This window comes from Calidris pugnax, unplaced genomic scaffold (assembly GCF_001431845.1).
Source record: "Calidris pugnax isolate Ruff unplaced genomic scaffold, ASM143184v1 scaffold189, whole genome shotgun sequence".
Classification (NCBI taxonomy): Eukaryota; Metazoa; Chordata; class Aves; order Charadriiformes; family Scolopacidae; genus Calidris; species Calidris pugnax.
Genome location: NW_015091069.1, coordinates 799,369 through 818,764, shown reverse-complemented (window position 1 = coordinate 818,764; position 19,396 = coordinate 799,369). Strand labels below are relative to the sequence as shown.

The window sequence follows — 19,396 nt, the reverse complement described above, 5'->3', positions numbered from 1 at the left end:
AGTGAAATAGTCTAACAAAATGCAGGTTCCTCTCTGCCACTGTTTACCCATCTGGGAAATTCCAATTATTTCATTACTGGTGGTAATAGTACAGCCATACACATACTACATCCTTGGGATACACACACACAGAATCAGAGGGAAGCTGCAATCTGTAAAAACATAAAGGGAGAAAGCTAATGGATGCAGAGCCAAGAGTATAATACCACTAGATTCAACCTTGTACAGAAGAGAAAACTGATGCTTGAGGGTGAAGATATAAGAATCATGACTTAATAAAGAAGCAGAGGTAGCTCTTTGCATGGGTCCTGAAAGACTGGTCAGCCTTGGGAGAAAGACCCAGCTCCAATACAATTTAAGATGTACTATCCAGATCTTTACGTGTGAGGACAGGTGATATTCCCCAACGTTACCATACGGAAAAACAGCAGATGATTGAAAATGCAGACTTTGAGACTGGCCTCCATCCTTCTCAATCTTGCAAAGATTATAAAATGTAGGAATTGAAAGTCCATTGGTAATGAATTCATTTGAAATAAATTAAACTGTTAGAGGCCTTAGGTCCCCCTTAGACCAGGGGACCTTTTAAACATTTTTCATTTGTAGCTATTTTACCAGTGAGGTGGAAGTTGTTTCGATCATTCGTTTTTTGGACTATATTTTCAAGCAAAAGCTCAGTCCTATGTAATGATAGAGAAAAAGCAGAAGTGATAGATGTATAATGTGTTAATTCTTGTTACAGTGATCATCTGCTTCAGAAATCCATATGAATGAGATGCATTCATATACATATATTGTTTCATAAGTGTTTCTTATTCATACCAGGTGGCCAAATTACTGGGCAATAAAAACCTGATGCATGTTGGTATCTCTGTTCCAAATGTCTTGGAGCCACGCAGGGGTCTGCTGAAGAAGATGAGGAAACCTCTCTTCTTCTCGCTGCGCTGGAGGCAGATAACTGCCTGGAGAAAAAGCAGCAAGTGAAGCTTGAAAAACTTATGAAGCTTTTCCCTAGTGGTCAAGTGGAGTTGAAGTACCACAGTTATAAGAAATTAGCTTCTGCAACATATCCTTTTGTTGACCTGGAAGATAATGCACATCCTTACACTGCTCAGAAGAAGATAGATATAATGATCTTAAGCTCTCGAGGCAATACTTACAGCCACCTGCCACAAACAAACTAGTGAGCCCTGAGCAGAATGTATGTTGCTTAAACTTGCTTTGAAATGGGTCTTTTAAAAGTGCATTATTATATGGATCTTTCATATCTTGGGAAATATGTGTATGATCTTTCTTCCTGCTGAGATTCATTTCTAAATCCAGGGCTACGACACAAAAAAAAAAAAAAAAAAGTATCATGTTTGTTCTTTCAACTCTATACTACATTTATTTTCCATCAAAAGTCTTTGGTCCCTGCTGCAAATCTGTCCAATATTCTCTCTCTCTGATATAGGCAAAATCTTTCTAGAGGGTTTTTTGTAAACCCTGCTGTGAAACATGAAGGCCCTAACATTAAAGCTGTCAGACTCTCAAGTCAAAAAAAAAAAAAAAAAAAAAGGCAGAAGAGTGCTCACAGATGCCTAGCCAAAATCCAAACCTAGTCCACATACACAGCCCAGCAAAAGAGGCAAAAAAAGGCTGCCCTGTTTGTATTATGGAAGAAACCTTTGCCTTCTCGTGGAGAAGCACCATTATGTGCGGTGGGACACCCAATAGGGAAAGGCACTGGGCACGCTCTGTAATCACAAAAGGGCCTCGATTTTAAAAGCCTCTGGTACCCCCAGCTGGGGCATTTTTTCTAAAGCTCTCAGCAGAGCAGAGCAGGCCTACTCAATTAGCCCTAGGCAAGCTACGCTTGGCACCGTGCCTAAAAATAGTGAGTATTAATGGTGGTTAAAATCTCCTCTAGCCAGCCAAACTTTTGCGCTGGGATGTTTGTTAAAAACTCCATTTCTTCTCTGGCTAACTTGCTCTTTGGGGAAATCCCCCTCACCAGTTCCCTTACGCTTCCTTTCCTGCGCTGTCAAATAAAACACCAAAATAAAAACGTGTGGTAATTTGCTAACACGACACAACGCAGTTTTATCCTGCTGGATGTTGGTATCAGTGATGAATCCTTCAAGAGTTATTATGATATGGACAGGGAGATCTGCAGTGTGCCTGCTACCTCCTGGCACACTGTGGTGTGCGTTCAGGGGGGGCATATCTGAGGCTGCCAGCCCACGGCCCCTCCAGGTGATGCCCAGCCTCCCTGGAGAACCCAGGGTGATGCCCATCACCAGCAGCTCTGGACTGAGAGTCCCCAAGCTGGGGCCCCATAGGTGAGATGCCAGAGCAACAAGAAGGTTGAGCTCACGGGACAGCACAAGACCATACTTCCAAAAAAAACACCCCCACAATTGTAAACCATCTCCATAAAACAGAAAAAGAAGTGAAAGAAAAGACTACAGCAGAAGCAGGTATTAAATTCATCAAATAGGGAAAACTCCAGCCATCAACCATGCCTTGCATTCAGGCTCAAACCCTGGCTCTCCCAGGAGCAAGAGGCATGCAGATGACTACCCACCAAAGACTACTTAGAATCATAGAATCATAGAATGGTCTAGGTTGGAAGAGACCCTTGGGATCATCGAGTCCAACCATCTACCCTACTCTACAAAGTCCTCCCCTACACCATGGCCCTCAGCACTGCATCTAAACGGCCCTTAAACACAGCCAGGGATGGTGACTCCCCCCCCTCCCTGGGCAGCCTGTTCCAATGCCCGACCACTCTTTCGGTGAAAAATTCCTTCCTAATGTTCAATCTAAACCTCCCCTGTTGGAGCTTGAAGCCGTTCCCTCTCGTTCTGTCACTAATTACCTGTGAGAAGAGACCAGCACCAACCTCTCTACAGTGTCCTTTCAAGTAGTTGTAGAGGGTGATGAGGTCTCCCCTCAGCCTCCTCTTCCTCATACTAAACAGCCCCAACTCCCTCAGCCGCCCCTCAGACGATTTGTTTTCCAGCCCCCTCACCAGCTCCGTTGCCCTCCTCTGCACTCGCTCCAGCACCTCCAGATCTCTCTTGGATTGCGGGGCCCAAAACTGGACACAACCCTCGAGGCGTGGCCTCCCCAGTGCCGAGTACAGGGGCACAATCACCTCCCTCCTTCTGCTGGTCACACTATTTTTGATACAAGCCAGGATGCCATTGGCTTTCTTGCCCCCCTGGGCACACGGCCGGCTCATATTCAGCCGTTTGTCAACTCGAACCCCCAGGTCTCTTTCCTCCAGGCAGCTCCAGCCACACTTCCCCCAGCCTGTAGCACTGCAGGGGGTTATTGTGGCCCAAGTGCAGGACCTTGCACTTGCCCTTGTTGAAACTCATTCCATTGGCATTGGCCCAGTGATCCAATCTATCTAGATCCTCTTGCAAAGCTTCCCTATCCTCCTGGGAGTCAACACTCCTGCTTAACTTGGTGTCATCTGCGAACTTGCTGATGATACACCCTATGTCCTTATCGAGATCATCAATAAAGACGTTAAACAGAAATGGTCCCAACACTGAGCCCTGAGGCACACCACTAGTGACCGGCCGCCAGCTGGACGTAAATCCATTGAGCACCACTCTTTGGGACCTTCCAGTCAGCCAGTGCTTGATCCAACGGATCGTGTGCTCATCCACTCCGTGTGAAGCCAGTTTTTCCACTTGCCCTTTCACGGGCTGTTGCACCTCGGCAGGAAGCTGGATCCCCCAGCCCATTAGGGTGACCCACACTTTTCCTGCCAGGCTGCTGCAGGGACGAGTTCAACTTGGCTGTCTCGGCACCATGCTTGGGTGTCTCCAAATGCCCTCATCTTGGTGAGACAACACAGCGACCACCCTGAGCTGGAATTTTATTTTAGGTGTAGCTCTACAGAAATGAAGACACCAAGCTGCCTAGAAGCACAAATAGGGCACGCTTGGTCTCCAAAATACTCTCACCTGCCCTACTTCTTCCCCTTTTCCCCAGACTCCCAAAGGAAGTAATTTGTCAATGACTCCTTTCCAGAACTGCCAGAGAAGAGCAGGGATGTAAGAGTTAAACATACAAACAAGGATTTGTAGGGCTAGAGCTTTAGAGACTCTAGAACCTGTAGCAGAAAGGAAATTAGTCTTCAACTTCCAAAGTTCTCTTGCCAGATGGATCCATAATTAAATCATTTGCACAACAAATAAAGAAATTGAAGGTTGGTAACTGCTGATTCACATTCATACAAAAAGTTAATGAGGTGTTTTGGCTAAAATGGTAAATGATACTCCTGTAAAACTATTCCAAAATCTAAATTTAGGGAGTCAATTGTTGCAATGCCACAGATGCTGCAGATGTTTAAGCGACCCTCTCATATTACTCTATCATTATTTATTAAAACTTTTTTAAAATTGCACCAACAATAGAATTTAGCCAGTTTCTATATATCTCTGCCTCTACTCAGTTTTCAGTCACACTGGCCAGAACCTTATTCTACAAGTAATCAGAATGACTAACATTTAGACACTATATTGAATAATCCTTTTTTCTGTCATGGCAGAAGACTTTAAAATTGTATTCACAGAAATTTAACTTAAAAATGATTTTTTTGCGAGTCTTAGCTATGTAGCGGTGAAGAATCTTTTTTATTTTAGGATAAGAAGTTTTAAATCTTCCACTTTAACATGAACATTTGAATTTACTTGAAAGCATGTAACTTATTAGCTGCCCTGAGGACTAAATTTGGTCTCGGTGCAAGTGCAAGGCTGACTGTGTAACAGCAGCAAATGATGGGCCTGATGGTGAGGAGTGAGCAGAGAAGCTGTGGAGTGGCACAACTCTGGTTTCCATCCCCAGCTCCCTGATGGGACAAAATCTCAACAAGCCCAGACCATGAATGACAATAACGATGCACGACTAGAAATGCCCAGGTTTCTCTCATAGCTTATGTTCATTTTAATATCATAACTTGCTTGAGATAAAATTCAGCCACCACTCACTGAGCAAACATCTCTCTGACCCACAGGTTTCACCTAACAACCCTATCTGATGGGACAGGTTATGAACGAGTTATGAAAAGAGGAAGAATTGAGTCTCAGAAAGTGGGATTTTTGAAATCACCAGTCACAATTTCAGGATGGTAGAGTCAAATTAAAAACTGTTCAACCTCAAGTAAGTCCGATCTTAAAACACAATAATGAAAGTAAAACCTGGCACCTACCCACTTCAGCCAAAGTCTTGATACACGACTCCACTGAGGCTTTCTGTGTTGGGTTTGGCCAGGTACAGTTGTAAATTCTAAAAGCAGACTGCAGCAGCTGAATAAAAACAGGCTGGTGTGTCTGAAAACAAAGAGATAAACACGGAATTTTACCCGTTAGCATCTCCTCACAGCTGCCCGAGGATCTGACACAACATAAACCGTGTGCAAGGGATTTTCAGCTTGTAGACTCAAGTTGTAACTCCATTAAATTCTCTTTGCTCTTTGGGGCTAGAGGAAACAGAAATCAATGCTGCACCCCTAAAAAGGCCAAATCATGCAGTTTTTCCTCAGGTCACCATGGATATCAAGCAAGCACAGTACAGAGCAGAAGGACAGTGAAGTATTCCCAGGTCTCAGGAGGTGTCCCTTTTATCATAGGACAAAGCATATTTCTCACACAACTACAAAGGTAGACCTTGATTCTGCAAAGACACCTCCTCCAATGAATTCACAAGAGCCAGGAGTCAATGTGACCATATTGAGCTGTCTGATGGTTAAGAGCCGTAAGGGGTAAAAATTAAAAGTTTAAGTGTTTTCAAGAGGAATTAAACTGCTAGCCAGCGGCATGAGAGGGCACCAAGAAATTAAAGGAGGATGTAAAGACACAGCATTCCTATCTGGCTGGTACCTCATTAATGGTCTGAATTGCATATTTGTCTGTCTCTCTTTTCCTTACCTGGAGGCTGGTGCTGTTGTCTGAAAATGGCGAATTGAAGAAGCCACTCACAATGTTCATTACGGGTTCAGTGATGTATTTCTCCAGAGATGTGTCTGCATGTTTACGATCCGTAGTTGTGTTACAAACCTACAGGGAAGGAGGAGGAAACAATGAGATTTAGTTCTTTTACATAAGAAAGCTTAATTATTTTTAATTTATTACAACACATGCAATATGTGTTCTTAGTACAAAACCAAACAATTTTTATAGAAAATCTACCAGAGATAACTATATAAGAGTTCGAGCTGTATTTGTGATAGCTTATCTTTCTTCTTGGAGGTCCACATTGTCTTTTGAATCCCCTCTCTTCTGAACCAGCTCTTTTTGGTTGGCTGTCTATTCTTTCCCACACCATGAAAAAATGATCCCCCTAAATCAGCACATTGCATGCCACTTACACATTTAGAGAGATTCAAGAAGAAAATGGGCCTTTCCTCCCAGTGGGGGCTAGGCTGGAAGAGGCTTTAGAGACAGATGAGACATAAACACATTAGATTAGAAAGATTTCATGTAAATTTTAACTTCTCTCTACAATCGGTCATCATCAAAAATGGGTGGCAAAGGTGAAGCTCATTTGCAGAAAAAAATGTTTAAAAAAGAGGGAGGGAAGGAAAGGAAATAGCATAGTCAATACCAATAGCCTTTAGGATTGTAAACTGCAAAACAGATAACATTCCTTAGAAAAGTCACATGGGGAAAATAGGAAAGACAAGCTGAAAACAATGAATGAAGAGAATGGATGGTACTGGGACAACTCTGGAGCACAGAAGGAGAATTAAGTGGTGGGAGGATTTGTACAAAAGATTCCTGACAACGCCCTTTAGTACAACACTAAAAGTTTGTTGCTAAATAATGATGTCATGCTTTAAAAAAGGAAGAAGTTATGGGGGTGGATTGTATCCTTCAGTATTTCTTTATTTCTTTTCAACATGTGTGTACATCCATACAGAATCATTTTGACTTTGTACATGTCAGTGGAAACAGTACTAAAAGGAGTCTCCAGAGAGCCAAACATGGTGAGAAAGGCAAAACACTCATACTACCTCTCCAACCTTTAAATTAGCAGTTCTATTCAAGTTTAACAAGAAATGAAAGGCAAAGCTGTTCTCTCTTTCACCTATGCAAGGCACAGACTACTGTAATGTTCTTGGGAATCTATGGGAGAGCAGAATTTATTTTCTTTACAGACTTTTGGGATAGCCTTCACATTACTATCTGGGCATTTAACACACTGTCATGAACCTGTGTGGTACATCCTTACCATTACATTGCTCTATGGATGGGGAGCTGAAGTCCAGAGAAGCTGAGTGAATTGCTTAATGTCACAGAGAAAAGTTGGTGACAGAAAAAAGATAACCCACAGCACCTGAACCTCACACAGGGCAAACCCTCCTTAATTACACGCTGCCACTGTCACGCTTGGATACTGCAAGATGGCAATTTCACCAGGAGTGTTTGAAGGAAAGTTACTGATGGGACATTCAAAAGCGCCCATGTTGAGGGGAAGACACAGCTCACAGGAACACAAAAGCATTTTTTAGTGTAACACACAAGCGTTGTCATATGGTAGGGCAGAGGAATAACCAAAGAAACTTGAGCCCAAAAGAGGTGAGGCATCTTGAGGAGCTTTGCTTATCTACTTTTCTAAAATGCGTCAGATAAATAAGTCATGCCCCCACATAGTGCATTTTTTTATCCCCCCAGGAAAGTAAAGATTTTGGTGCGAGAAGCAACAGTGGCTAAACTGAAATAGCAAACTCCTCAGCCCTTCCCAGTCTTGGGAAAAGTATGGCACCACCACCAACTCCCCCCATGTCCTCATGGAGGTAACAGATCCAGTTAATAATCAAAAATTATTTTTTTTTAAAAAAAGATCATAGAACTAGAAACCTCTTGAAGTTCTTCTGCTTCTAATTAATCTGCATGCCAATTTTGGCTGGAACCAGTAGCTCTGAGGCTCAGCACTTGCAATCCCAAGGGGAAGCCAGGGAGCTGTGCAGTGCAAGCACGGTGAATTCAGAAATTGCCAAAACTAAATTCCAAAACGCTTTTAAGCTTTTCCCTTCCCTTGCTTAAAAAGCAGAGCCATATGTGAGGATGCCACTCTGCTCCAACACCGGTCTGAAAAATTCCCAGCCCAGAAGAATTCAGAAATCCTCCCATTTGTTCTTATCCCTCCACCCTTTGGGGACTGAAAGATGTTTCCCCGTAGAAGAAAAAAAAAAAACCTGAAATGCATGAAACGGAGATGAGGATTGAGAGAAAGCAGTGTTTAAAAACCTCTTAAGAGGCTTTGGGACCGAGACTCACATGAATAATACTTCAAAAATTCTGCAGAGAAAGCCAGGATGACTTCACAGCTGTCAGATCCTGGCTCTTTCTTTAATCCTGCTCAGACTACAGCTGCTGACTTACCGGCTGGGACACACACAGAAAAGGGAAACCTCTCCTTCGGCAGCACCCACTTTGCTCAGTGCAACACTAATCACACAGGGGAGAAACTAGGTTGGCAGAAACTGTAGAAACCTTTGGAAGTGTGACTGCTTTTGGCAAACTGAATTTATACATGAATCTGCCTTATGCCTGCTTTGCAACGTATCACGTTGTTGAAAGAGAATGACAGCTGGGGACTAAATATTTCCTTCCTGGATCCAGAAACAGATTTTAAAAAAAAAAAAAAAAAAAAAATGGTTACTCTTTTTTTGGTGGGTTTGGTTTGGGTTTTTTTAATAAAAAAGGAAAGAATCCAAGCTGAGGATAACACTCTCCATCTTTCACCTTCGTGCTTTCTAATACCAGCCTCAGACTCGGAGCTCACAAATTCACCCAGTGACAGGCATTTGTAGCAGCTAAAAGAAAAGCATTTCCCCTTCCCCCACACAAAAGCATCCCTGTTAGCTCACTGGAACACAGAGGATCAAAGGACTCTTTTTCTAAATGCTTTGAAAGCTATTGTAACATCTTTCATGAGGCTGACAGCATTCTAACTGTCCTGATGGCTCCATAACGCTCCTGTATTTATAACACACAAGCTTTGCCTGGGCCCCAGAACACCAAACATGAACAAATACACTCAATAACCTGGAAGAAAAGAGCTACCACGGCGACCTGGCTTAAGAGCAGGACAGGCCAGAGCACTTCTGACATGCTCATTTAGTTCTTTTAGCCATTAACCAGGAAATTAAAAGGACTAATTAGGCACCTGCCCTGAGTGCTTTGCAGGAGAGCAAAACAAACCTGCATTTTGCCATTTGGTGCCAGCAGCAGCAGCAGCACACACAAAATACAGCATTAATAATACACTCATTCTTCACCTCTGAAGACCTGGAGTCTAATTTCTGTTATGAGAAAGGTATATGAAAACAAGCTCAGTGACCAGTAGCATCAGGACAACCCTACGTCACTTAGCACAGTGCAGTTTGTCTCCAGGCTCCTGAAGGGAACTGTGTACGGAGCCTTCTTTCCACATCTCTGCTTCTAGCTCCAAGGGGAAACAAAAATTGGACACATTCAAGGGCTAGGGAGGGTAATCTGGAGGGTCAGGGCCAGGACACCTCAAGGAAAGGGCAACCCTGAAAGGAAATTAAACAGTAGAAAATACTTCTTGGGGTAAAACCAGCAAGGTTAAAAATGAGAATCCCCCTCTCCAAGGAGGTTTCTGATCTTAATTTTCAAATGGGCTTGGTTTGTCCAGGAGACACTGTCACTGTAGAACGTGACCTCAGGGACAAGATAAACAGCAGAAAACAGGATTTGTAGAAGTCTCGTTACTACTGAAAATGTCTACTGCCAGAAAAAGAGAGCACAAACATCCCTGTCTTAACCTGTTCCCACGAATAAAAAGAAGGAAAAAAACCAACCACGTGTAAGTTTTCTGTCTCACAGAGAAATGAACAGGTCCCAGTACCTAGCATACAGTGCAAGTCTTGGCACTCATTCTTCTTTTGGCCATAATTCATGGTATTTTCTCCCAATAGGTTTCAAAGAAATTACTTTGTGGCACACTATTACTTTGGGGTAAATGTTCGCTGCAGGACTGAGCTGAGATTCTTTTTTTTTATTTATTTCAACAAAATGAAGAACGCAAGCAATGAGAACTTAAGGGTTATAGAATGTAATGATCTGTAGATTGGGAAAACTTAGACATACATTATAATATGTTCTATAACATCTCCAAAATACTGTCCAGCATCAAGGATCAAACACAGCCCACCAGCCACCAAAAAACTGTGGTTCTACTTCTTCAGCAGAAAGAGCAACTCCACTAATTGGTATTAATATTAGGCTCTTGCAAGCAGCATTAACCTCCTGGAAACAGAGATGTAATGTAAGCTGTAATCATTATGTCACACTAGTTTCTCTTCATGGCTCTACTATTGTATTTTATCCTTCTGGAAGTCATAAGATTTCCCTCCTTTTCTGCCTCCAAAATACCAGGGAATGGAAGCTTAATTCAACTTCTGACTTGAAACTTAATTCAACAACTAATGACACCATGAAGCTCACTAGGGTCCACAGGAACTGAATTCCTGCTGTACAAACTGTCCCCCATCACCTCGCAGCCTCTGGCTCACACATGAATTAATAGCTCAAAGGCCAGAGCTTTACACCTGCCTTTCCATCAGTGGTGAGAACCTAGTGACACTAGAAGAAAAGACAAACCCAGGCCAAAGCGAGATTAAAGAAGGAACATGAGCCAAAGAACTTCTTGATACCCGATCCTCATCGTGCTCACAGAGTAAAGCAAGAAGGGGGGTGGGTTTTTTTAAGTCACCACCACAATAACATGTAACACACACTCCCAGAAGACCTACACAGACTCTCAACCCTGTACGTGCATCCAATTTATTTTTCTGGAAGAAAAGAGAAAGGAACATGCGTTCCAAGATGCCTTTTTAGAAAGAGAAGACTGCTAGTAATTAGCAGGTTAAATGGTGATAAATAACATAGAAATGACCATTTCTTAAAAAAACCCTCACATCTATTCTATTGACAACTTCAAAAAAAGCTAGTTAATAAAATAAAATAAGTTCACAGAAAAAAACCTTACTGCCAATTCAGTTCCCAGCCATGATTATCCTGTAATATTTAACATTTCATGAAGCTTACCCTTGCCATATCAACAAGGAAGTTCTCAAATAACTTCCAAATATGGTTACTGGCATAGATTTCTTTCATCTCCACTTCAGTGTCCACATAGCAGTGGTTAACGAAATTAACATAGGCAATTTTCACCTGCAGGAACAGCAAAAATACAAACAATATGAAATGTAATAGTAATATTAACATGACATTTTCTAACTGGGACAATACTGAACAATAAAGATGATCTTTCAAGTACTAGCAAACACTAGTAACGGTAATAATGCATACGTTCAGTTCTGAGGATTTAAGGAGAAGCACAGCAACACATACATTAATGTTCTTAATGAAAGATCACATAATGAAAAATGGAAAGTTTTTGCAAACATTCTCTTACTATAATGACAAAAGCCCCAAAACAAGCCCATAATAAATCTGATATTTAAATCATACTAAGCCTACAAGGGCCTGGCTGCAAAGCCAGGAGCTGTCAAAATGCAGGAGAGCCCTGCACTTGCCAGCTGATGGCTGGGGGTTGATGTCTTGTGACAGATTTGCCAAATATCAAAAAAAAAAAAGTCTGCAGCAGAGCTGGGACTGCAGTCCCTGTGTTCCCACAATCCTAATGCAGCGCTTGCATTCGAGGTGAGTGTGACCCGGATGTAACTGGAAGAGACTGGTGGTGCAGTCCCGCTCCTCCGGCGCTACCACTCTGCATGTGCACACCATAAAAAGGGATATCTGGTGGGTTCTGGGTTCTGGTGGAGGAGAAGCTGGACATGAGCAGGCAGTGTGCAGCTGCAGCCCAGAAGGCCAATCCCATCCTGGGCTGCATCAAAAGATGCGTTGCCAGCAGGTCCAGAGAGGGGATTCTGCCACTTTACTCTGCTCTGGTGAGACCTCACCTGGAGTATTGTGTGCAGGTCTGGAGCCCTCAATATAAGAAGGACATGGACCTGATGGAGAGGGTCCAGAGGAGGGCCACAAGGATGATCAGGGGGATGGAGCACCTCTGCTACGAGGACAGGCTGAGGGAGCTGGGGTTGTTCAGCCTGGAGAAGAGGAGGCTCCGGGGAGACCTAATAGCAGCCTTCCAGTACCTGAAGGGAGCCTACAGGAAGGCTGGGGAGAGCCTGTTTAGAAAGGCCTGCAGTGACAGGACGAGGGGCAATGGCTTCAAGCTGGAGGGGAACAGATTTAGACTGGAGATTAGGAGGGGGTTCTTCACTGTGAGGGTGGTGGAGCACTGGAACAGGTTGCCCAGGGAGGTGGTTGAGGCCCCATCCCTGGAGATATTCAAGGAGAGGCTCGATGAGGCCCTGGGCAACCTGGTCTAGTTGGGGGTGTCCCTGCTGACTACGGGGGGGTTGGACTAGATGGCCTTTGGAGGTCCCTTCCGGCCTGGACAATTCTATGATTCTATGATTCTATGATCCAGGGCCTGAAATGTAGTGGTGAGATATAAACACACATAGATACACTGAAAATTTCTTGTCACAGTCACAGGAGAGGAGAGGGTTGCATATGTTTAATGCAGTCAGCAGAAAACTCATGTCAGACTTTTAGGTTTCATTTGTTTGGGCTTTCTTTTTAATTAGCATCTGTTGAAATTAATGTTGGGAGGAACTTTTGAGCAAAGCACATTTTTCTTTCTATGAATAGAATCAGTTGATCACAAGGGGACTTTTTCGCAGCGTGGTGGGAGTGTTTACTCCTGCAGGTCCCAGTTCTGTTGAAACGAGCCGCATTTTTCCACCAGAGAGCCTGCAGACATCTGTCCAACCGACACACAGGGCCAGAGAGAGCTCCTTGCAAAGGCTGTGAAAAGACTTCTTTTGATCACATCAGGTTTGGTGCAAACAAACTCTCCCTTTCTGATGAGCATGAGGTGTCACAGTCCTACTGAACTGCAGAACTGGGCCTCGATATGCAGTGAATAAAAATGTTTGCCGGACTGCAATTGAATTTAATAAAATGAAACTTCACCCAAAACTCTCACTGACTTCAGCATGGCCAGTGTTATCCATCATTTCCAACAAATTCAGGCAGCAGCAAAACCTTGGCTTGACACCACTCAGCTGAGTCTTCCCAGCTGTGGCCAGAGGTTATCAGAGCTTTAACTCAGAGTGGCTGGACAAACCGAGGAAAACAAAACAAAACAAGACACCAGCCCCAAAAAGCTGACAATCATAGCATAGGGAACAAGGAGTTTTCTGTTTAAGAAAATACTGGCTATCCTTTCTCACTTACTCACCTTGACAAACACGACCTGTTTCCTGCCTGTTTTCAGTGCAAATATTCCACTTGTCAGTATATTACAAACAACACAACGTTTTCTGAGCTTCTGAAAACGCTAAGTCTGCTTCCTCATTCAGTGAGTCTTACCTCAGGTATGCAGTCATCGTGGGTCACCACTCTCACTATATCATCCAGTGGCAGGAGTGAATTGCACTTGATCTCTGTGTAGACATTCTTTCCTTCTGTGCAGGCCGCCAGCAGTTCCACCAGAGTGATGTGATAGGCCAAGGGCCCGCTCTCATCCGCTCGATCTCGCTCTGAACACATCATCTGGAGCAGGACTGGAAAGGATGCTCTGTCGTTGTAGAATATCAACACGTCTTCACCACCGTTTATCAGCTGAAAAAGATACCACAAGGGTTTTAAGCACCTTGCACTGCCGTCATTTTGGACTCAGCTACCACAAGGGTTTTAAGCACCTTGCACTGCTGTCATTTTGGACTCAGTGGTCTTTTCCAACCTAAATGATTCTATGATTTTCTTAATTTCTTATTTTGTTTTACCTTTAAGTATGCAAAGATTGTCTAGTTAAAATAAAAAATAAATAAATAAATTATTCTGATGTGGCTTACCAAAAGCACATTTGAAAGCAATGTCCAAGACAAACTTTTCTCTTACCTAAATAAATGCAAGTCTGGAATAACTACAGAGTGAGTTAATGCAAGATGAATTTGAAGTTTAGTTTCTCTGTAGCTCTCTGTTTACCTAAGGCACTATCATTATTATTCCTACTATCTCAGTGTTTGTTTGAAGTTAATTAATTACCCTCACCTGCTACTGTGAGGCCAGGATGCATTATTACCCTTGTTTTATAGACCGGGACTTGAGGTGCACGGAGATTAAATCTTCTGTGCCACCTCACATGAAAAGCCTCACCCAGAATTTAACCAACTTCTTCTGTGCCCTTGCTCATCATCAGAAACAAAGGACGATTCTTCCAAACCTATGCAAATTTGCCAGGTGGGCCTTAAAACTGTCAGCATCATGCCAGCACTTCCATTTAACAGAAAACTGGATATGTAATAAATAGTTGATTTTGCTACAAGTGCATTGCTCATGTCAAGAGGATCCAGAGCAGAGGTGGATGTTGGCAGCCTTGTCTCAGCGGACCTCACAGAAGACTTTTGCTCTAACCCCACTACACTGAATATTCCCACTGCCAGTGCTGCTCGGTGGAACTGGGACAGGACTGTGGTCCTCTCTTCACTGAATTTCACTGAATTTTTAGAGTTGGAAGGGACCATAGAGATCATCTAGTCCAACCCCCCTGCTGAAGCAGGATTGACTAGAGCTTGTCAGATCATGCCACTCAGGAGCATCCAGGCGGGTCTTGAAAATCTCCAAAGAAGGGGACTCTACAACCTCCCTGGGCAGCCTGTTCCAGGGCCCCATCACCCTCACTGTGGAAAAGTTCTTCCTCATATTCCAGTGGAACCCTTTATGTTCCAACTTGTGCCCATTGCCCCATGTCCTCTCACTGGAACTACTGAAAAGAGTCTGTTTCCCTCCTCCCTCAGCCCACCCTTGAGATACTTGTCAGCATTAATAAGGTCTCCCCTCAGCCTTCTCTTCTCCAGACTAAAGAGTCCCAGCTCTCTCAGTCTTTCTTCATAAGGGAGATGCTCCAATCCTTGAATCATCTTTGTTGCCCTTCGCTGGACTCTTTCCAGTAGTTCCCAGTCTCTCTTGAACTGGGGAGCCCAGAACTGGAGGCAGGATTCCAGTTGTGGCCTCACCAGTGCAGAGCAGAGGGGGAGAATGACTTCCCTTGACCTGCTGGCCACACTCTTCCCTCTGCAGCCCAGGATTCCGTTGGCCTCTTGGCCACAAGAGCACACTGTTTACTCATTGTCATTTTGTTGTCCACCAGGACCCCCAGATCCTTTTCTTCAGAGCTTGTCTTCAGCAGGTCCATGCCTAACCTGTATTGATGCCTAACATTCTTCTTCTCCAGGTGCAGGATCCTACACTTTTCCTTGTTGAACCTCAGGAGGTTCTTCCTTGCCCAGCCCTCCAGCCTGTCCAGATCATCTCCAGATCTTCTCTCCATTACTTTCCTTTTAAGCAAAACCCAATCTCAATGCGGGTGAAAAATAAGCTCCCACGAACCCTTCCTAGTACAGAAGACACCTTGGCAGCACAACAGCCAGATGAGTTCTGTGAATAAGGCACTCGACATATTCAAGAGCTCCCACGAACCCTTCCTAGTACAGAAGACACCTTGGCAGCACAACAGCCAGACGAGTTCTGTGAATAAGGCACTCGACATATCCATGTGTGACATGAAATCCTAGCTTACTGAATGCAAGGGCAGAAATAAATGTTGGTGGAGCTGCTGAAAAATGGAAAAGCAGCCAGAGCAGGAATGAAAATTAGTCTCCCAGAGGAACTGAAAAGTATGAAAAGTCAAGAAACATTTCATTACATGTTCCCGGGTGTCAACATTTCAAATTTTGAATGTACAACTTTTCTGATTGTGTTTTCCCCATTTCTTGCTTATTTGTACTTTGACAATTCGATGGAGTGAATTGTGAATTCAGTCTTTGCTGCAATTCCTATTTCTCATTTATCTTTGTTTTTTAAAATGTTTCTGCTCATGTCTTTTCAAAATTGACACTTTCTGGACAAGCCACCTGGCTTTCTGGACAGGAAAAAAGTTTTTAAAGGGACAAATTCTTGGGAGGGATGGAAGAAGGAGGCAGAACAGGGACCCAGACATTAATTTCATTGCACTCTGTGGCAGAAAAATAGGGAAAATATGAGTATTCAAAACGTTAGAAAATTGATCTAACTTTTTAATACTGATGTCTGGAGGACTATGCTTTAGGACATTTCACATACAAAATAATCAAAAAAATCCACACCAAGCCCTCTGGGAAGGTACATGCTCTGCCACTTTCTATTAAGTTTTTCACAACATTCCCATAGTTATTTTCCACTTGTGTACACTTTGCACAGAGGAGAGGGAAGACGAGTCTTTCCAGATTCCCCCAGAGTTACACTCCTATGTCAAATCCAGACCTAACTGGTACCAGTATTGCTTGATATTTTATCATATCAAGCCAAACTGCCCCCTCATCCTTTCGTGTACCTATTGCTGATGAATGAGGAAGAAATAAAGATTGGAAGAAATACCAGGAGACAGTGAAGGTGTGAAACATGATGCTGCATGGCATGCTTCCTCCATACTGACTGGGGGGAACCATGAGCTGAAGCAGACAACGTTGCATCAGTACAATAAGAGCTAATAGGGACAGACAACGTTGCATCAGTACAATAAGAGCTAAGAGGGACACGGTAATCATAGAATCATAGAATGGTCTAGGTTGGAAGAGACCTTTGGGATCATCGAGTCCAACCATCTCCCCTACTCTACAAAGTCCTCCCCTACACCATGTCCCTCAGCACTGCATCTAAACGGCCCTTAAACACAGCCAGGGATGGGGACTCCACCCCCTCCCTGGGCAGCCTGTTCCAATGCCCGACCACTCTTTCGGTGAAAAATTCCTTCCTAATGTTCAATCTAAACCTCCCCTGTTGGAGCTTGAAGCCGTTCCCTCTCGTTCTGTCACTAATTACCTGTGAGAAGAGACCAGCACCAACCTCTCTACAGTGTCCTTTCACGAAGTTGTAGAGAGTGATGAGGTCTCCCCTCAGCCTCCTCTTCCTCACACTAAACAGCCCCAACTCCCTCAGCCGCTCCTCATACGATTTGTTTTCCAGCCCCCTCACCAGCTTCGTTGCCCTCCTCTGCACTCGCTCCAGCACCTCCAGATCTCTCTTGGATTGAGGTGCCCAAAACTGGACACAATACTCGAGGTGTGGCCTCACCAGTGCTGAGTACAGGGGCACAATCACCTCCCTACTTCTGCTGGTCACACTATTTTTGATACAAGCCAGGATGCCATTGGCTTTCTTGCCCCCCTGGGCACACGGCCGGCTCATATTCAGCCGTTTGTCAACTAGAACCCCCAGGTCTCTTTCCTCCAGGCAGCTCCAGCCACACTTCCCCCAGCCTGTAGCACTGCAGGGGGTTATTGTGGCCCAAGTGCAGGACCTTGCACTTGCCCTTGTTGAGACTCATTCCACTGGCATTGGCCCAGTGATCCAATCTATCTAGATCCTCTTGCAAAGCTTCCCTCTCCTCCTGGGAGCCAACGCTCCTGCTTAACTTGGTGTCATCTGCAAACTTGCTGGGACAGATGTTATCCCCTTTCCCCAGGTTATCCACTTTTAAATGTGGTTTGCTAAGGGCATCCAAATGTTGACCCAAGCAGAGAAAATTATGACCTTTTAAAAGCAGAAAAGGAAGAGAAGTATCCAGTGTTAGCCAAAGTTCTCACTGAGTGATGGATTTTCCCATCAGTGATGGGAAAAAAATAATAATAAAAAAAAAAAGAAACCAAAAAAAACCCAGCAGCATTTTCCTCCACTGAAGTATATTTTCAATGAGTTAAGAACTCTGTGGAAGTATAATGAAGGTTGGTCAGTATCGGAGTTGATGCTCTGCAATGTATCACTCCAGAACACTATAGATAATAGAAAACTCTGCTGCCACATTGATCTGGTTCAAAAGTAAATTCCGCTTTTCCTTTTCGTAATAACGTTTGCACTGATAGGCACTGTTCTTCCAGGAACCTCAAAGTGTGCCTGTAATGAGAAAAAGTGCCCTAAGGAACCTTTCAGGTCAGTAAACATCATTACGAGCAGTCGACAGACACGGGGACCAAGGATATGAGAACAAGTAAATAAGCCAGACTGGCAGCATTCAGTGTATTGTATGAAAGTCCTCTTTCACAATGGTGCTGCTTCTTCACCTTCTAAAATATGTAAATATGATCACTTTAGCCCTTACTCCCAGTAAACAGGAATAAGCTACCACATACTTCCCATGGGTAAAAGAAAACACAGGAGTAGCTGAGGCACGCTGCACACTCCTACTCTGTCTTGGCTTGTGGTAAATTGTTTACATGTCCCACCTGGAGGCACAGAAGAAGTTACACCACTTGTTTAAGGTCATAAAGTACATCTCAGTTGTCTACTAGGGAACTGTCCTGACAGTTTCCATGGCAAGCTCCAACCATTTGGCTACACTGTGCCCTTTATATTGCGTTGCCATTCGAGTGCCATTCAAATTTCACCATTAGCATCCTTTTCTACCAAATCATAATTACTTACCTGTCATTTCCTACATCTTTTTTAAAACAGATCATCGTCTTACCTCTTTCATCAAAACAGGGGTGCTCCCTCTCCCAGCAAATTGCTGCAGGACTCATAATGTAAATGTCATATATGAGCTCATTTTGATTTTCATCATGCAGTCAGCTTGAAAATGTAGCATAACAATTTATCTTTATGCTATTATAGTAAAAAAATGTATTTAAATTGAGAAAAAATCTAAAAATTTTGTTTAAGGAGAAAGTAAAAACCCACAAGAAGCTGTGGTGGAAGGGAAAAAAAAAATCTAAAAGCACAGAATCATAGAATGGTCAGAGTTGGAGGGGACCTTAAAGATCATCCAGTTCCAACCCCCCTGCCCTGGGCAGGGACACCTCCCACCAGACCAGGTTGCTCCAAGCCCCATCCAGCCTGGCCTTGAACCCCTCCAGGGATGGGGCAGCCACAGCTTCTCTGGGCAACCTGTTCCAGTGTCTCACCACCCTCACAGCAAAGAATTTCTTTCTAGTATCTAATCTAAATTTTTTCCCTTTCAACTTAAAACCATTACCTCTCGTCCTGTCGCTAACACTTCCTGACAAAGAGTTCCTAAAAGCAGAAAGGCACAAGAACTGTTTGAATTATTTAAATCAAAGGCTTGAAGATTATATGGCATGTTAAAACACTTCGGTCAAATTGAAAAGGTTGAGGTGGATTCCATGAAAGGTTATCCATGTAGGCTGAAACTTTATTTTCTTAATTAGAATTTTTTCCTTTCTGTCACTGCGGAACCAAATTTCAGCAGAGTTTAGTTTTGTTAATAGCACAACTAGAGCTTAGCTCTGTTTCCTTTGTGAAGATATTTCTTCAAAAAGAAAAAAAAAAAAAAC

At 43.4% G+C, this 19,396-nt stretch overlaps 1 protein-coding gene across 1 annotated transcript in view; it reads right to left on the bottom strand.

Moving 5' to 3' along the window:
- ITPR2 (inositol 1,4,5-trisphosphate receptor, type 2) overlaps positions 1-19,396 on the bottom strand; it is a 254,914-nt gene that overhangs the window by 143,078 nt on the left and 92,440 nt on the right. The window contains exons 30-33 of the mRNA XM_014957035.1: positions 13,437-13,688; positions 11,079-11,204; positions 5,928-6,056; positions 5,210-5,330 (exon numbers count right to left, since the gene is read on the bottom strand). Of these exons, the coding sequence (XP_014812521.1) occupies positions 5,210-5,330; positions 5,928-6,056; positions 11,079-11,204; positions 13,437-13,688 (628 nt within the window). The remainder of the gene's footprint in view (positions 1-5,209; positions 5,331-5,927; positions 6,057-11,078; positions 11,205-13,436; positions 13,689-19,396) is intronic.